Source organism: Mesoplodon densirostris, chromosome 2 (assembly GCF_025265405.1).
Source record: "Mesoplodon densirostris isolate mMesDen1 chromosome 2, mMesDen1 primary haplotype, whole genome shotgun sequence".
NCBI classification, from domain to species: Eukaryota; Metazoa; Chordata; class Mammalia; order Artiodactyla; family Ziphiidae; genus Mesoplodon; species Mesoplodon densirostris.
The window spans coordinates 100,668,182-100,687,344 of NC_082662.1; the positions used below are offsets into that span (position 1 = coordinate 100,668,182).

Sequence of the window (19,163 nt, forward strand, 5' to 3'; positions counted from 1 at the left end):
GCTTCTTTCTGCCTGTTTTCTTCTCTGTAAATCAAGGATTTAGGTATTTGATCTACTACCACCAGAGGTTGTGGAAAGGATTAAAAGGACTATAGAAGGTATGTTTTAAAATGTTGTCCTAGCCCACTCTTCATTGAGGAGAGACAGCATTTGACTGAAAAAAACTGACTATTCACTTACCTATTTTTGACAGAATTGATAGTCCATAGCTAGTTATATCTAGTGGATGGTGGTTTCCAAAGTATGGTTTGTATTAGTACAGTCAGTGGTTTCCAAGGGCTGTGTCCAAGTAATAATTGACATTCACATAAGACTATGTCTCTAGATATAACAAGTAATCTCTGATGGGTCTTCTCTAAAGCATCATTGCTCTGAGAGGCAGTGGGTGTAGGGAAAAGCATTAGACTAATAGCCAAGGGACTTGGGTTCTGGTCCCAGTCCTGTCATTAAATAACTGCATGACCTTGAGTAGGTCACTTAATTTCTCTGGGCCTCAGCCTTCTATACTGTAAAATGACTTAGATATTCTTTAATCTCTTCTAGTTCTGATTCACTCTATTCCATGTTTTCTAAGTTTCCATTCATTTCAATCTAGCTTATTGGTTGGTTTTTAACCCTCCCTAATGTTGAGTAGGATTGAATGGGATAGGTAGCTTTGTAAATCTATTATGCTGAAGTGGTTCATGAACTATGAAAGCTCGAGTCATTTCACCAGAAAGCCATTGCCCCCTGAAAACCCTGATAATATCCTGGTTCTTCAGTCACTGGCCAATGAGTTAGACATTCAACTGATTTGGCACACTTTGGACCTTCTTTTTACTTACAAATGCCCCTTAGCAGTGTAGTCTTGCTCTATTCTGTTGTGTAGATGAGCCATTTTCTTGTGTGAACTGGATCTCTCATCTTTGGCTAAGGCTACACTGGGGGATGGAGATGAAGGGGTTAGTCTAATAATGGTGGTTTAGGAACTGGTGTAATGTGGGATTTGGAAATGAAATTGAAGAAATACAAAACATTCAGTTCATTAGGGTCAAGAAAATGGGAAATTATTTGGGACATGATTTTTTTTAATTTCATTAATTTTTGTGGGAACCACTAGTAAGCTCCCCTGGTGCACTACCAAACAGGTCCTGGGTTGGAGCAGTCATTATTCTAACTCTGTGATGACCTGTTCTTAAACACAGGCAGTTCCTATGTGTGTGTAACCATGTTCCTATTTACCTCTTTATCCTTTACCCCATTCAGTTCCTATGATATATACTTAGAAACTTAAACCTTGTTTAACTTTGTTCCATTACCCATTCTTTCAAAAGAAAAATTCCTTTTCTAGTCCTTTGCCTGCCCTCTAAATGGAGTCCAGCCCAGTCCTCTGCCTTCCCTAATGAGATATGTGGATGATGTGAATGGGATTAAGTATGCAAGTGTGTTTAGGTTGTTGTGTGTTTGTGTGTACACATGTATTCCTCTGTAATTGTAAAGCTTTTCTGCCTACTTACACCATAAGCTCAGAGGGCCAGACCACCCCATTCTCGGGTTAGGGGGAAATCCTTGAGGCCAGACCCAGAGAAGGGACTCAGTCAGTGGTCAGTGAGGATAGTGTAAAGGAGAAGGCTCCGACTCCTCTGCCCTTCTGCTCACCTTCTGGTTAGGTGCCACCTCACATCCCTTTGACTTTCTCCTTCTACAGGGTCAGTAGAGCTGGGGTCATAGGGAAGCCCATTGAAGGTGTTTTTAGGTTCCCAGCTAGTGAAACTCTTCTGGATGGCTGAAGTAGGCAGAAAAATTCTTGGTCTACCATTAAACAGCTAACCACTAAGCTGTTGAATGGATAAAGAGTTCCCAAGGAGCTCCTGTGGCTAAGAGTCCAGGCTAGAGAGACTGCAATAGGGAAGTTGGAGATTGGGGAAGGCCGAAAGGGCCTGGTCACTAACCCCAAGGCCCACCTGCTCTGCTAAAAGCAGTGAAAATTGATTGGATTCCAGAAATGCTGTTCCCAGCCCCATCAGGATGCAAACCACTTGCACAGAAATGTGTCCAGGTTTTCCAAGAATAATATTCACTTCCTCACTTGCAGGGAGGTGATCAGGCTTCTCCCCCATTTCAGTTATCTTCAGGGACATCAGGCCTGAAGACTCTTCAGATCTCAAGGCATCATTCAGACCAGATAAGAATCATCTATAATCTCTTACTTGATTTCACTCTTTGGAGCATCCTTCATGAGGCACACAGGCTTAACCTTCTGCAGCCTCCGTGGGAGTTGCCTCAGGTGTGAGATAAGTCAAAAGCTTGGTCCCCATACCGCTGCCTTCTCTGCGGGAAACTGCTCATGGGGCCTCTTGTCAGAGCTCTGGATGGGCTTTATGGTGGGTCCTGAAAGAAGGGTACAGAGCAAGGTGCCACAGGGGCTGGCTGCAGCTGGGAGCCCTGGGTTCTTCTGTTCTCTCTTCACTGGCACACACTGGCATTGACTGTGCCTCTCTGGTGCTGGCTATTTCCTTTTCCAAGATCCCAGTGAGATAAATGTGGACATTCCCTTTCTTCCCCAGAAATGGAAACTTCAAACAACACCAGTGGTTCCAACCACAAGGGAAGCACTCTGTTCTTTAAGGTGGACTTCCCGCATCCCTAAACGCCCATTTTTGCTTTATTCTTTTCTCTTCCACCACTGCATTCACGTCCTTGGCACGAGTCTGCAGGTGCTTGGCAGTGGAGAAGCCTTTACTAACATGTCTCAGGATCACTGGGGTCCATGTGAAGACAGACGGCTGGACACAGAGAAAAACAGCCAGGGGGTGAAGCAGAGAGGTACAGAGACAAAGGAGACGGGCAGACAGAGGGTGAGTGTTGCTGTGTGGTCACGTGGCAGCTCTGTGCAGGTCAGCTGGGCAGTGGGGCCCAGGCTCAGTCGACCTCACCTACCTGGGGGAACGGAGAGAGAACTCAGCAGTAACTGACTTCTTAGCCTAAAAGCTTTTGCTATAAAAGGAGAAAAAAAAAAAAAAAAACCCTCACAAAATGCATTGTTTTGGTTCAAAGGTATTGGGTCCATGGAGAAAAACATTTCACAAAACTCCGTTGGTGTTTTTGTTTTCCACCTTTTCCCATGAATAAATATTATCCATTAAGAGCCTTGAAAAAGGTGCTTAAATACACAGTGTTATATTTTCTTCCTGTTTTGCATGTGACAACTCGGCCTCTGTGCTGCTCTTGGTCTTGTATTTTCCTCACTGGGGTCTCCAGAAACAATGGTTATTTGGTCTGAGGCTCCCCCCTCCGGGCCCTGTCCTGGCTCGCAGCTTGTACTCGCACAGTCCCATCCCTACCCGCCCCACCCTCCCTTTCCTCTGGCCCCTGTGCAATGCAGTGGCACAGGGCTATGTCCACGCTAGCAGCAGTGAACCTCAGGTGCCCCTTTGCTGCCTCTTTCTCCTTCCAGGCACAGGTTTCAGTGTTGGGGGTGCAACAGGGTGGGCAGAAATAGTGGGGGAGGGGGAGGGAGTGGTCACAGTGGCCACCCACCAACATGCCAGCCCCCTTCACTCCCACTACTCGCACTGGCCCTCTGTCCAGTGGTTTTACAAGGCGGAGACCTTGACAACATTGCTGGCTATGGCAGGAATGTTCGTGTTGGAGCCTGGGCTGGCAGGGGGTGGCCGACCTTCCCCCTCTGGGGTTAGCGCTGGGGGAGTAGGAATGCTGATGATGGCTGTGGTGATCTGGGATGTTTTGCAGTTTGGTCTCAGTCCGTCGTCGGCTTTCAAATTAAGGCTGGAACGACTGGGATAAAAAAAGAGTGAGTTGATGATTGTTCGTCTTGCTGGTGTCCCAAAGTTTCCTTGACCCTCTACCTGTCTAGCTCACAGTAACTGGGAGGTGATTTGGGTGTCCCTCCATCTCTGCTTTTGGTAATCGGCCTGTAATTATCCATTCTGATTATTATTCCTAAACTACCCCGAATTGCAAAAGTCATGTATACTGGGCTTTGGAATTCAGAGTATACGTTTTTCCCTCCAGTGGATTTTTTTCCTATCACTTGTGGCATTTGATTTTGGTTTCCCTGAATTCCTTGCCACTCATTGGAGGTAGTGGAAAGTGGCCTACATATAAGTAGTCAGTCTATGATTCAAAATCAGCCTGGGATAAGCCGAAATTTCGTATAATTTCACAATTGTGAAAATTATTGTCTTGAGAAAACAGTCCATTCTCTGCAGTAGGGTAGGTCATCTATGGATTTTTGTTGTTGTTGTTCTTATTTTTTCTGGTATCTAACCCCACATTGGGCCTACACCTGCTATAGTATCCTCCAAAGCATATGAGGGGCCTTTGGGTTAACTTGCAAGGATGAGAAGGAAGGTGGGGGGAGGAAGGTGAGGTGAGGGACTCATGCATTAGATAAGGAGGAGGGAAGGCTGAGGACCCCCAGGGGTCTCCTAATGCTGAGAGCCTTTCACTCTGTGAAGGGAGCGTCTCAAGCCTTAGGGAGTGATGGAGATGGGAGCCACCCACCTGGTAGTGAGGGAGGGCTGCTCGCTGCCCTGGATGTGGATCGTGCTGAGCTCTTGCATGCTGCGCAGGCGGGTGGCCGGCAGGTTGGAATTGGGCAGGTGTGTGGTTTTCTTACTACGACGGGAGCAGCAGGTGGTCGTGAGGCCCGGGTGGCTGGACAGTGAGGGACTCCGTGTGGATGGGTAGTTCTGCATTGAACTCTCCATGCAGTTCTGCTCAAACATCTGTTCGTCTATAAACTCGTGGTTCTGTGGGAAGCAGAGGGAGAAGAGGTAGGAGAAGGAGGTAGGAGGAGGAGGAGGGGGGGTGAGCCCCCCGTACCCTGTATAGCTTCCTGTCTCTGTTCTGGGCCTTGGGAGAAGGGCTCCCAGCTGCCTGGAGCACAGATAAGCATTCAGGACATGGGGAATATCCCACAGGCATCAAATGAAAGAAGGAGGAGATTCCTTCCCTGGTCAGCAGACTGGAGGACGGAGACTGCAGTTGTGAAATCATGACGTGACACTTCACTTTATCTACAGCTTTGGCTGAAGGGATACGGAGGACATGGAGGGATTTAGTGGCATCCTCAGAGCTAGAAGCAAAGACCTGACTGACTTTGCAGGCTTTGACAGGATCTTCTGGTGGTGAGGGGGGGCAGGGAGCAGCAGGTAAGGAGTCACTAACTATGGGTAGTAGGTATGCTGGGTTGTCTCTTCTGGATTTACTGGGTGAGATCCTTATGAATCCTGGGCAAGTGTGAGACATAAGTTTTTTAAGGCAATGGATTATTCACAGTATTGGGAGAGCTTTGCTCTTGAAGGCCAATGCGGTCACACACTCAGGGTTATGATTGCTTTTGATTACTGTTTTTTTTCCACCTGGTTATGGGTATGGCTCCTTAATATACCTAAAGGCACAGGATTCCCTAAGTCAAGTGTAAGCATGGGAAGGGGATGCTAACAGACTCCTGATGGAGGCCACCAGGATGGGGCGGAGTGGAGCCCAGGATAACTAAAATATGGCTGTTTAGACAAAGTGACTAAACATTTATGCTATGAATGGTCTGACCAAGGCTGCCAGAGTGAGGAGAAAGTCTGAGGAGAAGTAGCATGAGAACAGAGTTCAGAGAGAGACCAGCCCTGACAGCCAATACCAGGAGTTCCCATAGAGCTGGGCGGGTGGCACAGACACGTGGTACATGGACACTCACAAGATACCAATATTGGTGCCATGTCCCACCACCCCTCCAAGGCCCTGGGGAGGTCAAAAAGGGAATCAGAGAGGCACAAAAAAACTGGAAGCCTGAGCTGGTACTGGGTGTGACAGCAGAGGTAGGATAAGCCCAGAAGAATCAACAGCACATGCAGAGAACCAGACCAGGGGGTAAGAAGAGGAGACTCCACAGACTCAGAAGAATCAGAGATAAAAACATCAATTGAAATTTTTAAAAGTTATACCTTGATGGTGGAGGTTCGTACAGATAACAGGGGATCATCCACAAGATAGGACAACCCCTACAGGACAACATGCCAACAGAAGATAAAAACACCATTGATTGTACATTCCAGCATTCCCAGGCTCAGTTTTGACATTCAATCTCTCAATCCCAGCATTCCACCCTTCCAATCCGACATTCCATCCCTTGCTCCCAGCATTCTTTCTCCTTTGTCCCAACACTCCACCCCTTGAGTCCAACATTCCTAAAATCCAGCATTCCATCTCTTTAATCCCAATATCCCCACAATCCGACATTCTTTCCTTCAAATTCAGCATTCCACCCCTTCAATGCCAACATTCCATCTCTTCAAACCCAGATATTTTCACCCATATCCTTTCAACTTACACATTCCACCCAGCACATGCAACTTGGAAAGGGCAGTTGGGTCCAGGCCTATTTCTTTGGCAAACTCTGAGTCTTTGAGAGAAATTCTAGATACGCCTATACGGTTCTTGACACTAAGAAACATTGGATAAGTCCTGGAAACTAGGGTTTTCAGAGTACCTTCCCACATTGGAAGCCCTCACTGGGTTCAGCTGCCATCCACAGTGTCCACAGCTGTCCATACTAAGACTCACCTAGCATCTACTTCCCGCATATCTGGGAGGCCAGGATATGGAACACTGAGAATTAGAAAGTTCCTTCCTTAGTGTGCTGAGCCCTGACCATAAGCTTTTTGGGGAAGGAGGTCCTAGAAAAGAACAAGAAGGAGTTTCTCTTTGTCTCTCTTTGGTTGTCCAGCCTAACTTCTCCTCCCTCCCTACTATTCCTAACACTTTTTGCCAAGGCTCCAGGGTTGACCCCACTGCCCTTCCTTTCAGTCTGTTGGTGAGGCACAAGCATCATTCCACATTCCAGCTGGGGCACCCTAAGCCGTGACTCATTTTAGCAATCAGCCTTTCAGAATCTGAATTCCCTGGGAATTGCAGGGTGACTGAGATGGGGTGGTACTGGTAAAAGCCCTGGCAAGAGAAATATATGCACTGCCTCGTTCATTCACCCTCTCCTGTTCCAAGTGGAATGGAAGGAGAAAAGGGACCCACAGATTGCAAAAACCTAGCCCCAGGGATAGGACAAAAACTGACATTCTTCTCTGCTGTCCTGTAGTAATCTAGTATAAATTCAGCCCTAGCTCTGAAGAGGGATGCCCATCAGAACTGAGAAACTAATAGGTAGAGCCCTTAGGCCTCAGTAACTAAGACATGGGCTGTGAGGACGGATGTAGGGTGTGTGTGGAAAGACTGGGGGAATGGCCTCCTCTGTGCTGCGGGCCTCCTGACCCTGGTGACTTTGCCCCACTCCTTGGGGTCTTCCTCCTGAGGGCTGATAGAGACCTCATCGGCTACTCTTTGGGTCTAAGGGGAAAAACTTTGACTTCTGAAGCCTGGGGTGAGGACGTGAGGACAGAGTTCTCACTCTGTAAGTTCTGACCTCAGAAAAGGGTCAGGGGTCAGGGATGAGAAGGGAGGTGGCACTGGGCTGGGACTCACAGTGGTTTTCTCCAGGCAGTGCAGCAGGTGGTGGTGCTGGCTCTCGATGAGTGAGGTGGTCTTGCCCATGTGCTCCTCTTCCGGGGCGCCCTAGGAGGAAAAGAGGAGAGGCTGAGTATAAAGCTGCTGACTCTCCTTCTCTCCATCTCCTTCAACTCTCCACAGTAGGGGGGGGGGGACTGGAAAAATCTGGATGAACCAAATTTTAGGGTCACCCTAGACCATGCTAGCCTTTGGCTGGGAGCCCTTGAGCTAAAGGGGGTTTAGGGGTGATGATGAGAACCCTATGGAAGACGTATGTGGAGGGTGGCTGCTACCTGGGGAAACTTTAGGGCTTTGGGGTGGGAGTGCTGATGCCCCCAGGAAGAAAAAGCAAGCCCGTCCTCCCCTCCATCTCCCCACCCCAAGTCCCTCAGGCACCTACCATCAGCTCCAATGCCTCATTGAGGAGTCCGTTGCGCTTGCTGTGCAGGTAGGCATTGGAGCTCCCTGTTTTGGCCACACGGATCCTGGCAAGGCGGGCCTTCTGTGATTGGCAGAGAGAATAAAAGAGTGAGGGAGACTGAGAGAGAAAAAGACAGTGAGCCTGGCCAAGCCAGCTACAGTGGGCTGTCCCAGCAAGGTTGGGGTCCCAGGTGATGTCTGATGAAGGGGGAGGAAGCTGCTTCTTCCCCGCTGCAGAGATCTCTGTTTATAGACCTGGGACTGGGTCAGAGAGACTGTGACCCCCCTGTGCAGAGTGAGCATGGTCATGGTCAGAGTGCCTAGGGGTTTCCACTTGTCTCTCCAGCCTGGGTGTGATCCTGGCCAGGGAAATATCACTCATCAAATTCCTGCCTCCTTACTCACCTTTCATGACCTTTATCCATTCTACTGAATGCATTGGGGTATTTCTCATCTCAGACTGCAAGTTCTTTAAAGGAGCCCATGTTATAGCTCTCCTGATTCTCTCCTAGGGTCCAGTGCAATTCCCTGCATACAGCAGGTGCCCAAATACCAGTTAATTATAAGCAAAGCAAGGAGTGTGTATATGTGCCCCTCAACCCCTTCCCCTCTTTCTATACTTTCCTCAGCATTCAGTACTAAGGTGGTATATGTTTTACATAGTTATCTTGCCACTGTCTCTTTCCCCACAGGAATGTAAACTCCTTGAGGGCAGCGGTTTTTGTTTTGTTCACTGATATATCCCCAGTGCTTGATAACTTGTAAATCAATAGAAGAATTTACAATTGCATGTCTGTCTTTGGGATGTGTCTATACATGTATATTTTGCGGTGCATGTCTGTGGGAACAAGTGTAGGTGCGCGTGTGTGTGACAAGGGGCCCAATGTGGGTGTGAGAGAGGAGAGGACGGAGCACATTTCCATACACCACCCTGGCTTTAGCTGCGGCGACTGAGAATCTCCCAGCTCCATCCTTGGAAGCCTTCGGCAGTATCCTGTGCGAGGGTCGAATGGTACCTCAACCACGCAAGCTCATCTCTCTTGCTTGCAGAGGCAGTGGGAGAGGCCGGACACACTGCACAGGCTGACTTCTCTTCTCCTTCCTAATAACCATAATCAGTGTCACCATGACAGCGGCACAGCCACAGTGTGAGGCCTAAGAGGAAAGAGGCTCTGGGAGGGAGGGAGAAGGGACGGGTAGAGGGCTTCCTGCTGGTTTAAAAAAAATTGCAGCTGCATGTTTGGGCTCTTGTGGATCTAGACCCAGCTGCAGGAAGAAGAGCACACTAGGCCTCACAAACCTATTCCGGGGCAGAGGGGTCCTTCCTTCTGCCTCTGGGAAAATCCACATTTAACTTTTGCATGGACTCTGAACAGAGGAGTCCTTGGAAAATTGTGGCAATTTAAATTTCTTGTGACCTTCTCCCCAGCATGGAGAAGTGTCCCCTCCAAGTGTCCTACTGGGCTGGCTCATCTGCTACAAGGAGGCCAGGGACTTGGATTTAGGCTGTCAACAGAAGCACAAAGAACACACGATAGCTATTGTTCCCTGGGAAGTCCCCCTGTGACCACTGTGTCCTTGCAGGGACAATTCAACGACCTCCTCTGGTTTTTAAATATGGCAAAGAGGTCAGCACTTGAGCCTAGAAGATCTGCCTGTAAAACTGAGGAAGAACTCTCCTCTAGTCGGAGAATAAAAATAGGAAGCAGGGAGAGAAAGGATGGTAAGTAGCCCTACCATTCCTCTTCTCTCTGAGCAAAGAACATGCATTCCAGGTACAGGACAGTTCTCCTTCCTGGGGATCCTGCTCCAGCCCTCCGCTCAGGTCAATGTCTACATTCACGCAAGTTCTTCATCATTTGAGGATGTGGCTATTATTGCTTTGGGTGAGTACTTGGTGTTGAGAGCTGCATATGGAAATCCAGTTTTGTCAAGCTCATTTTAGCCTTATATAATTTGATTGCACCACTTACAGCCAGACCATTCTTGTATCTGGGGTCTGTCTTCATTACTTTCTGGAGATGAAAGATTCTCCTGCTCTCCTTTGTGGCACTCCTTTTAATCTCATCTTACCCTGGGCACTATTAAAGCACCAGATTGTCATAACAAATGCACTATATCGTTTAATCATTGCCCACACAGGATAAAGAGGTTTGCAATGTATTTATAGAACCATAACCAGCATATGTAATTTGGTGAGGACTTTTGGCTTGACTTTGAGCCCCTGAGGGCCAGAGCCTGTGACTTATGCATATTTTTATCTTCAGCACCTAGCACAGAGCTTCGCACTGAGTATTTGCTCAAGCAAGGCTTGTGATGGCCTAGGAAGGAAGATGAGCCCACATGGTCGGTCAGAAATCCATGTTAATAAAGCCGTTGTGATGGGCTCAGTCCTTGTGTAGACTGGTCAGCCTCCTTCTCTTCCATGAACATGAGTACAGTGTAAGAGTTCGAAGAATGTAGGGATCATCTAGGCTATTTTATTTTATTTTATTTTATTTTATTTTTTAGGCTATTTTAAAGACAAGGAAATGGAGGATGTGAGAGGAAGTGACTTGTCCAGGGCAAGATTTCAGCTCAGGTCTTCCAACCTCCCAGTGCTGCTTCCATAACACCCCTCTCCTCTTTCCCTGAATTTCAACTCCATTCAGACAAGTTTTCAACTTGATTAGCAAAGCCCAGGAAGTTGCATTTTCAACAGCTGTAGACATTGCAGGGCTGGAGGAGAGGTTTGGATGGAGGATTCCGCCACCCTGGGCACAGTTCCAAGTTCAGGCTAATAAGCTCAAGAATTCTGTCAGCCCCGAGAAGCGTTTCACGATGAAGCACTTCCTAGCTATCTGGCTGGCAGGTGCCCTTGGACCATGAGTATTGACATCTCTACCCTGGGAGAGGCAGGAGAAGGAAAAAGAGGGAGAAATGGAAAAGCCAAAAGAGAACATGGGCAATTGCACTCTTAGGCATTATCTCAGAGAAATGAAAACTTATGTTCACACAAAAACCTGCACATGGCTGTTAACAGCAACTTTATTTATAATAACCTGATGTCCCTCAACAGGCAAACTGTTGACCATAACTGGGATGCATCCATACCAGAGAATACTGCTCAGCAAGGAAAAGGAATGGACTATTGATACACACGACTTAGATGAATCTCCAGGAATTACACGAAATGAAAAAAGCCAATCTACAAAGGTTGCCTACTGTATAAGCCCATTCATATACTATTTAAAAAAATGAAAACGTTTTATAAAGGGAGGACAGATAAATAGTTGCCAGAGGTTAGAGAGGGGGTAGACGTAGAGTGAGGGGGGTGTGGTTATAAAAGATATAGTGGGAGGGACACTTACGGTGTTGGAATTGTGCAGTACCTTGACTGAGATGGGGGATGTGAAACTGCATAGGTGAGAAAACTGTATAAAACTTCACACACACACACACACACACACACACACACACACACACGGGTACAAGTAAAACTGGGGAAGTCTGAATAAGATTGGTGGATTGCAGCAATGTCCATACGTTGGATATGAAATTTTATAACTACATGTGAATCTACAATTATTCCAATTAAAGTTTCCATTAAAAATGTTCCCCTCTCTCTGTCCACTGCTAGACCTCCTTACTTGATCTCCAGTTCACTTGGCTTAGAAAACCCTGTCTCTGCAGCAAAGAGTCGTGGAATTATTTCAGTAATAATCCCAAGCAAATCAGTCACGATGGGAAAGGATGACAACTTTTGGAGCCTTTCCTTTCCACCTGAGGCACATGGGCTGGAGCTTACCTTCACAGCTCCTGAGTATGTGGTCTGGGCTGAGAACAGTCATCAGCTCCCCTAACCCCCTTCCTGTGCCATCTCTCCATTCCCCACTAAGTTCCCCAACCTGCCTTCCTTGCCTCGCTGTGACAGACCCAGTGCTGGAAGCAGGCAGTATTCTTGTGCTCTTTTTCTTTTCCTCTCACAGGAAGCCTAAGGTGAAAGAGGCAGAGCTGAGCCTACTGTGGGGAGAGACAGTATCCAGGGGAAGTGAGAACACTGCAAATATTTACTCTGTTTTCAAGGGAGAGCAAAGAGGGAGAGGGAGGAGGGTGGGAAAGGAGGCAGAAGGGAGGGAGTATCATCCTGAGGGGCTAGAGGGAGGAAGAAGCCTAAGCTGATTCCTTCTGGATCTTAATCACACAGGATGAACTTTGTAAAGTTCTGCAGAGAAATGGTCCCTGTCGTATTCTTTGTGGAGGCAAAACGCCAGCAGATGCGATGCTCTAAGAAGTAGGTAAGGGTGTGAGCCCGGAGAGGAAGGGAGCGCAGGAGTGGCTGAAGCACAGTTTGAGTGGGGGTGTTGTGGGCTAGTGTGTGAGCTGAGGACACCTTGGATCCTCACTGCTCTTCAAAAACCCTGTGTCATGTCATGGCTATTGTAAATAGAGCTGCAATGAATATTGTGGTAAATGACTCTTTATTTTTATTTTTTTTTAATTTTTTGCTTTATAACAAATTTAATCAGTTATACATATACATATGTTCCCATATCCCCTCCCTTTTGCGTCTCCCTCCCACCCTCCCTATCCCACCCCTCCAGGCTAAATGACTCTTTTTGAATTATGGTTTTCTCCGGGTATATGCCCAGTAGTGGGATTGCTGGGTCATATGGTAGTTCTATTTTTAGTTTTTTAAGGAGCCTCCATACTGTTCTCCATAGTGGCTGTATCAATTTACATTCCCACCCACAGTGCAAGAGGGTTCCCTTTTCTCCACACCCTCTCCAGAGTGAAGTAAGTCAGAAAGAGAAAAACAAATACCGTATGCTAACACACATATATATATATGGAATCTAAAAAAAAAGGTTCTGAAGAGCCTAGGGGCAGGACAGGAATAAAGATGCAGACGTAGAGAATGGACTTGAGGACACGGGGAGGGGGAAGGGTAAGCTGGGATGAAGTGAGAGAGTGGCATGGACATATATATACTGCCAAATGTAAAATAGATAGCTAGTGGGAAGCAACCGCATAGCACAGGGAGGAGATCAGCTCGGTGCCTTGTGTCCACCTGGAGGGGTAGGATAGGGAGGGTGGGAGAGAGATGCAAGAGGGAGGGGATATGGGGATATATGTATATGTATAGCTGATTCACTTTGTTATACAGCAGAAACTAATACACCATCGTAAAGCAATTATACTCCAATAAAGATTTAAAAGCAAAAAAACAAAAACAAACCCTGTGTCAGCCCTTGCCCAGTGCTGGGGGGCGGGGGGAGGGGGAGGTTGAGGTTGCTATAGGACCCCTGACCCTTCAGGGTTTTAGGCTCCTTGATTTGGAAAGGAGATCCCAGTTTCTCTCTGCCCCTTTCTTTAGGACAGCATAATGAATTTAGATATTGTTCACATTTGCCAGCTGACTTGAACGGGGAAAGAGATAAGACTTCTATCTTGGCCAAGTAGCACATGAAAAGCTGCTCAACATCACTAATTATTGGAGAAATGCAAATCAAAACTACAATGAGGTATCACCTCACAGCAGTTAGAATGGGCATCATCAGAAAATCTACAAACAACAAATGCTGGAGAGGGTGTGGAGAAAAGGGAACCCTCTTCCACTGTTGGTGGGGATGTAAATTGATACAGCCAGTATGGAGAACAGTATGGAGGTTCCTTAAAAAACTAAAAATAAAATTACCATATGATCCAGCAATCCCACTGCTGGGCATATACCCAGAGAAAAGCATAATTCAAAAATACACATGCACCCCAATGTTCATTGCAGCTCTATTTACAATAGCCAGGTCATGGAAGTAACCTAAATGCTCATTGACAGATGAATGGATAAAGAAGATGTGGTACATATATACAATGGAATATTACTCAGCCATAAAAAGGAACGAAACTGGGTCATTTGTTGAGACGTGGATGGATCTAGAGACTGTCATACAGAGTGAAGTAAGTCAGAAAGAGAAAAACAAATACCGTATATTAATGCATATATGTGGAACCTAGAAAAATGGTACAGATGAACCAGTTTACAGGGCAGAAATTGAGACACAGACGTAAAGAACAAACGTATGGACACCAAGGGGGGAAAGCGGCTGGGGGTGGGTGTGGTGGTGTGAAGAATTGGCAGATTGGGATTGACATGTATACACTGATGTGTATAAAATTGATGATTAATAAGAACCTACTGTATAAAAAATAAATAAAATTCAAAAATTCAAAAAAAAAAGCTGAATACTTAAAAAAAAAAAAAAAGAAGAAGAAAGCTGCCCCCTGGGTCCAAGAACCTTCACCAGCCAGATGCCCTAAAAATGCAGAGAAATGACATTTGGCTGATAAGGTGAGGTATTCTGGGTAGAAGGTGGCGGCCAGTTATGAAAGGAGGCTTCTGTTTTGGCACCAAAGTCTTCAGACATCTTTCGTCATCCTGTGGTGAGAGGGCACTCACCCTGCCCTGCCTTCCTAAGCCGTGTTCACTGGACATCACTGAAAATTTTCCAGGACCCATGGTTAATCTCCTGACCGTCAATTGCAGTTCCGTGCCTTATCCTACGATACCATGAGGTGACTAAAGCCCGCTGTGCCATTTGTCCCTGAACTCAATGGCCTCAGAATGTCCTCCTTTCAGAGTATTCATTTTTCTTTTTAGCAAATTTATTTTTGTCACTTTGTTTTGTATAGGCTATTACAGAGTACTGAAAAGCAATTATGTTCCCCAGTAAGCTCTTGGCTGGGAAAGGGAAGAGTCCGGGCACTACCCAGAGTTGATGGCTGAGATCTTGGAAGAGGAGCCAGGGCCCAAGGAAACTGCACAGAATATCTTCTGAAAGGGGGAACACCAGCTTGTGGATAATTGAGGGTTTGCTGCCTCGTGCAGCTGTCTGTGGCTGGAATGCAGGTTACTGGTAGGTAGGAAGGCACCTGGCGCTGCTTTACCTTCCAAAGCCAGAGGCCATCTGCGCAGTGATTCTCCCAGGAGCTCCTTGTGACAGCGACACAAGGCCAAGAACACCCTCTCTGGTGCTGCCTGCCCCCTTCCCGGGTCTGAGGCTTACCTTTTGTGCCCTGCGTTTATCAGCTCTCTGATTCTGGTGGTAAATCCGGCTGAAGTTGGAAACGATCACAGGGACCGGCAGGGCAATGACGAGGACACCGCTCAGGGAACAGATGGAGCCGAAGATTTTCCCTGCAATCGTCTTGGGCACCATATCTCCATATCTGAGAGACAGAAAGAGAAGTGGGTGTAAGGAAGAAGGGCCATTTGGGAAACAAGTCAGGCTTCCCTGCCAATCATTCACTTCTTCATTCAACAATTGTTTAGAGTGCCTACTGTGTGCCAGGTACTGTGATACGACCCGGGAGTGAACAAAATAGACAAGATCCTTATGTTCACGGAGCTAACATCCTACCAGGGGAAGACCGTAAAGTGAATATATAAAAACATTGTGACTTCTGGCTATTTCTATGAAGAGAACAGAGATGGGTGCTGTGCCAGGTTGGGGGAGTGTGGTCAGGAAAGGCCTCTCTGAGGAGGTAACATTTAAGCTAAGATCTGAAGGTAAGAATCCAGCCAGGCAACAGCCTTGGGGAAGAGTGTGCCAGGCAGCAGGAACAGAAAGGACGGAGGCCCTGAGGTAGGAAGGGCTCAACCTGTTCCAGGAACATTGAAAGGGCTAGCAGGGCTGGCTCGCAGGGTGGGTGGCGGGTTCTACAAGAGGAAACTGAGGCGGCAGGTGGGGTCCAGACCATGCGGGGTCTAGTGGGCCACGACGAGGAGCGTGGGTTTCATCCAAGTGCAAAGAGGAGCCATGGATGATTGTGAAGCAGAAGAAGAGCACAATTTTTTTTTTTTTTTTTTCGGTACGCGGGCCTCTCACTGCTGTGGCCTCTCCCATTGCGGAGCACAGGCTCCAGACATGCAGGCTCAGCGGCCATGGCTCACGGGCCCAGCCGCTCCGCGGCATGTGGGATCTTCCCGGACCGGGGCACGAACCCGTGTCCCCTGCATCGGCAGGCGGACTCTCAACCACTGCACCACCAGGGAAGCCCCACAATTTCATTTTTGATAACAAAAACGATGAATAATAAACCGCCTTCTATTCATGTGGAGATTTATAATTTCCAAAACACTTTTACACATTTGCCTCACATAAGCTCCATGAACCCTGTGAGCTTGGAACCCGATCCCCATTGTACAGATGCAGGAACTGAGGCTCAGAGGCATGAAGTGGGTTGTCCACGTTTGAGTACGCCTGGGAGTAAAACACACTCCTCTTGCTCTCATCTCTTTTCTACTAGCCACGCTGTCTTAGAGGGGACCATGAGCTCCAAATCGCAGCCCCTTAAGCCGTGAAGCCACTTTGGGACAGTGCCGGCTGCCCCAGGCAAGCAAGCCAGAGCCTCTCTCCTCCAATCAATAAGATATGCTCCACAGTGGTTAAGTGTTTAGCCTCTTCTTTATTGAGATAATTTAAAGGCCAAGTTAAGAAAAGAGCTGTGATGACTCCTTTGGCCAAAGCCAGAAACACCATCTCCCTGCCTCTGTGCCCTCTGGGTGTCTGGAGCAGAAACTGGCTTAGGGTGTTGCTACTGAAATTGTCAGGCTCCAAGTCACTTGTCCTGAGGGACCCAGGTGTCCTGGGGTCCGGAGAGGCTGTGGAAAGGGATGGGGGAGCCATTTCAGAACTATGAAGTCCTCACCTCCTAACACTAAGGGCTTTGTGGAGGATGTGCAGTGATTGACACATACTTGGCAAGTGGATGAATGATCTCATTTAAGCCTCTCAACACCCTATGAAGTTGGCTCCTGCTTTGAGGACCATCTTCCTTCTCCTTGTGTCCAGGCCCTTTGTTCTGGCTCAAGCTGTCTCAGTCACGCCACTGACAGTAAGGCCTGCAAGAGCTCCTTCTGGGAACTTTGGTGCTAGGTTTGCCTTCTCTGCCATGATGCTCAGGAGTGGCTTCCGATGAAATGGTCAAGAATGTGGCTTCCGAAGTTGGACAATATGGGTTCAAGACTCACCCAGCTCCACCTTAAAATAACTGTGTGACCTTTAGGCCTCAGTTTCTTTGTCTCGAAAATGAAGATAAGAGTAACCTAGGTCATAATCCTATTGTGACGTATACAGCTCTACAAACAATAAATACTATTACTTTTACCTAGACAGTCTGAAAACCATGATCTCTGTTGCCGAGAAGCTGTTGCCAAGTTCAAATCATCCCAGTGATGAAGAAAAGGGGGCTGCCCTGGAAGTGAATCATGTTAGCTGGGGTTTTCAGATGACATGATTGAAAGGTGGACATTGGGTACATGACCATGGGTGAAAACAAAGCGTGGCAGGAGTATGTAAGAATAGCGTCAGGAAGGCTACATTTCAGTGACTGAGGTGGTGAAAAATGCTAAGGACAGCAGGAATGTTGTTTCATCCACTGGAAGGAAAGCTGTGCCTACTGCTAGGCAGATGGTCTGCTGGAAACAGATGACAGTGAGAAAGCTGAACAACGCAGCTCCCATACGCTCTCTGCCTTCTCCACCGAGAAGAACATGCTTTATCTTGGGAAGGCCAGGACAAATGTGGAAAAACAAAGATCCAGAGCTTAAGGTAGGGGAGGGGAGAGCAGGTGAGTGGCCAGCTGTCTTCAGTGGATTCCCATCACAGGCCCACCTGGATCCTACCCCAGGAGACAGGAGGAATGTGCAGATGGCGTTATAGAACCACTTCCCATGATGGCTGAGAAATCATGATACAGCAGAGAAATACCAGGAGACTAGAGATGGAACACTGCTGTATCAATATATTTAAAGAAAAGGAAAGGAGGTCTGAGGAACCACAGACCAGCAGGCTTGGCTTCCATCAATTCTGCCATCCAGCTGCGGGCAGAATTTGAGAGTGGATTGTTAAGCAGACAGCGTGAGAACACTTGGAAAATAAGCTGCACTGGTTCACTAAACACACATCTTGCCAGATGACCCTTATTTCCTGTTTGGAGAGGGTTAACTGGCTGGTGGATCAGGAGACCGCTACAGACCTACTGCATCATCGTTGCAGCAAGGTGTGTTCTTGCCCCCGTTCTCTGTATCCTGGACAAGCTGGAGGAATGTGGAGGGGACAGCAGTGTGGCTGACAGGGGCTGAGCAGCCATCTCGAGTCTTCCGGCCCTTCTCAAAGATAAACAACAATGGTCCCAGGACAGCAAAGGAAGTTTCTGGTTTTCATGTTAGAAGAGTCTCCTTCAATGAAAGAGTAAATGAGCAAACGAAATAAAGAGGGCTCTAAAGTTAGGTCTCCAGTGGTGCATTCCAGAATTTTTTTTAACAACTCATGTAAGGCCAGAAGGAGGCAGTGTGGCCTAATGATTGAGAGAGGAATCAGATCTGGGTTGAACCCGAGCCCAACGTTACTTACTAAATAGTTAAGTGTCCTTAGGGAAGTTATGTAACCTGAGCCTCTACCAATATAAATGGGTTTTACAAACCTAACTTACAAGGTTGTTGTGATAATTAATGAGATAATTCAGAAGCACCACTTGATGCTGTATCTGGGTAAATGTAAATTCTCTATAAAAATAGCCAGTGTGGTAGGCATCGATTGTTTTGTCTGCTAATAACCTACCCCCTCCTAGGAACTGAACCCCTCCCCTCCCCATTACGACATAAACTCTGTCCAGAGGCGCTGGGTCTCAGAGGAGCTGCCATATTCTTACAAGCCTTCCCTGATGCCTCTGCTCCCACTGGCCACAGATAGTAAATTCAGAATAGGCATCTGACTCAAGCTGGGTCAATGAGTTCTTTTCTGGATTCATTTTTAAACAGCTTTATGGAGATACACTTTAAATACCATAAAATTCATCCACTTAAATCGTACAATTCAATGGTTTTTTAGTGTATTTACAAAGTTGTGTTACCATCACCGGAGTCTAATTTTAGAGCATTGTCATCACCCCCAGTAGAAACCTAGCACCCATCAGCAGTCAGTGACCATTGTACACCTCACCCTTCAGCCCTAGGCAACCACTAATCTACTTTCTGTCTCTATGGATTTCCTTCTTTTGGACATTTAATATAAATGGAATCATACAGTATGTGGCCTCTTGCACCTGACTTCTTTCACTTAGCATAATGTGCTAAGGGTTCAAGGTTCGCCCATGTTGTAGCATGTATCAGTACTTCATTCCTTTCTTACGGCTGACTAATATCTCATCGTATGGATAGACCACATTTTGTTTACTCATTCATCAGTTGAGAGACATTTGGA

At 47.0% G+C, this 19,163-nt stretch overlaps 1 protein-coding gene across 1 annotated transcript in view; it reads right to left on the minus strand.

Moving 5' to 3' along the window:
* Positions 1 to 3,347: 3,347 nt before the first annotated feature.
* KCND3 (potassium voltage-gated channel subfamily D member 3) overlaps positions 3,348 to 19,163 on the minus strand; it is a 223,338-nt gene continuing 207,522 nt past the window's right edge. The window contains exons 3-8 of the mRNA XM_060086512.1: positions 14,964 to 15,126; positions 7,901 to 8,002; positions 7,477 to 7,566; positions 5,946 to 6,002; positions 4,507 to 4,754; positions 3,348 to 3,777 (exon numbers count right to left, since the gene is read on the minus strand). Coding sequence (XP_059942495.1) covers positions 3,576 to 3,777; positions 4,507 to 4,754; positions 5,946 to 6,002; positions 7,477 to 7,566; positions 7,901 to 8,002; positions 14,964 to 15,126 — 862 coding nt within the window. The 3' untranslated portion in view covers positions 3,348 to 3,575. The remainder of the gene's footprint in view (positions 3,778 to 4,506; positions 4,755 to 5,945; positions 6,003 to 7,476; positions 7,567 to 7,900; positions 8,003 to 14,963; positions 15,127 to 19,163) is intronic.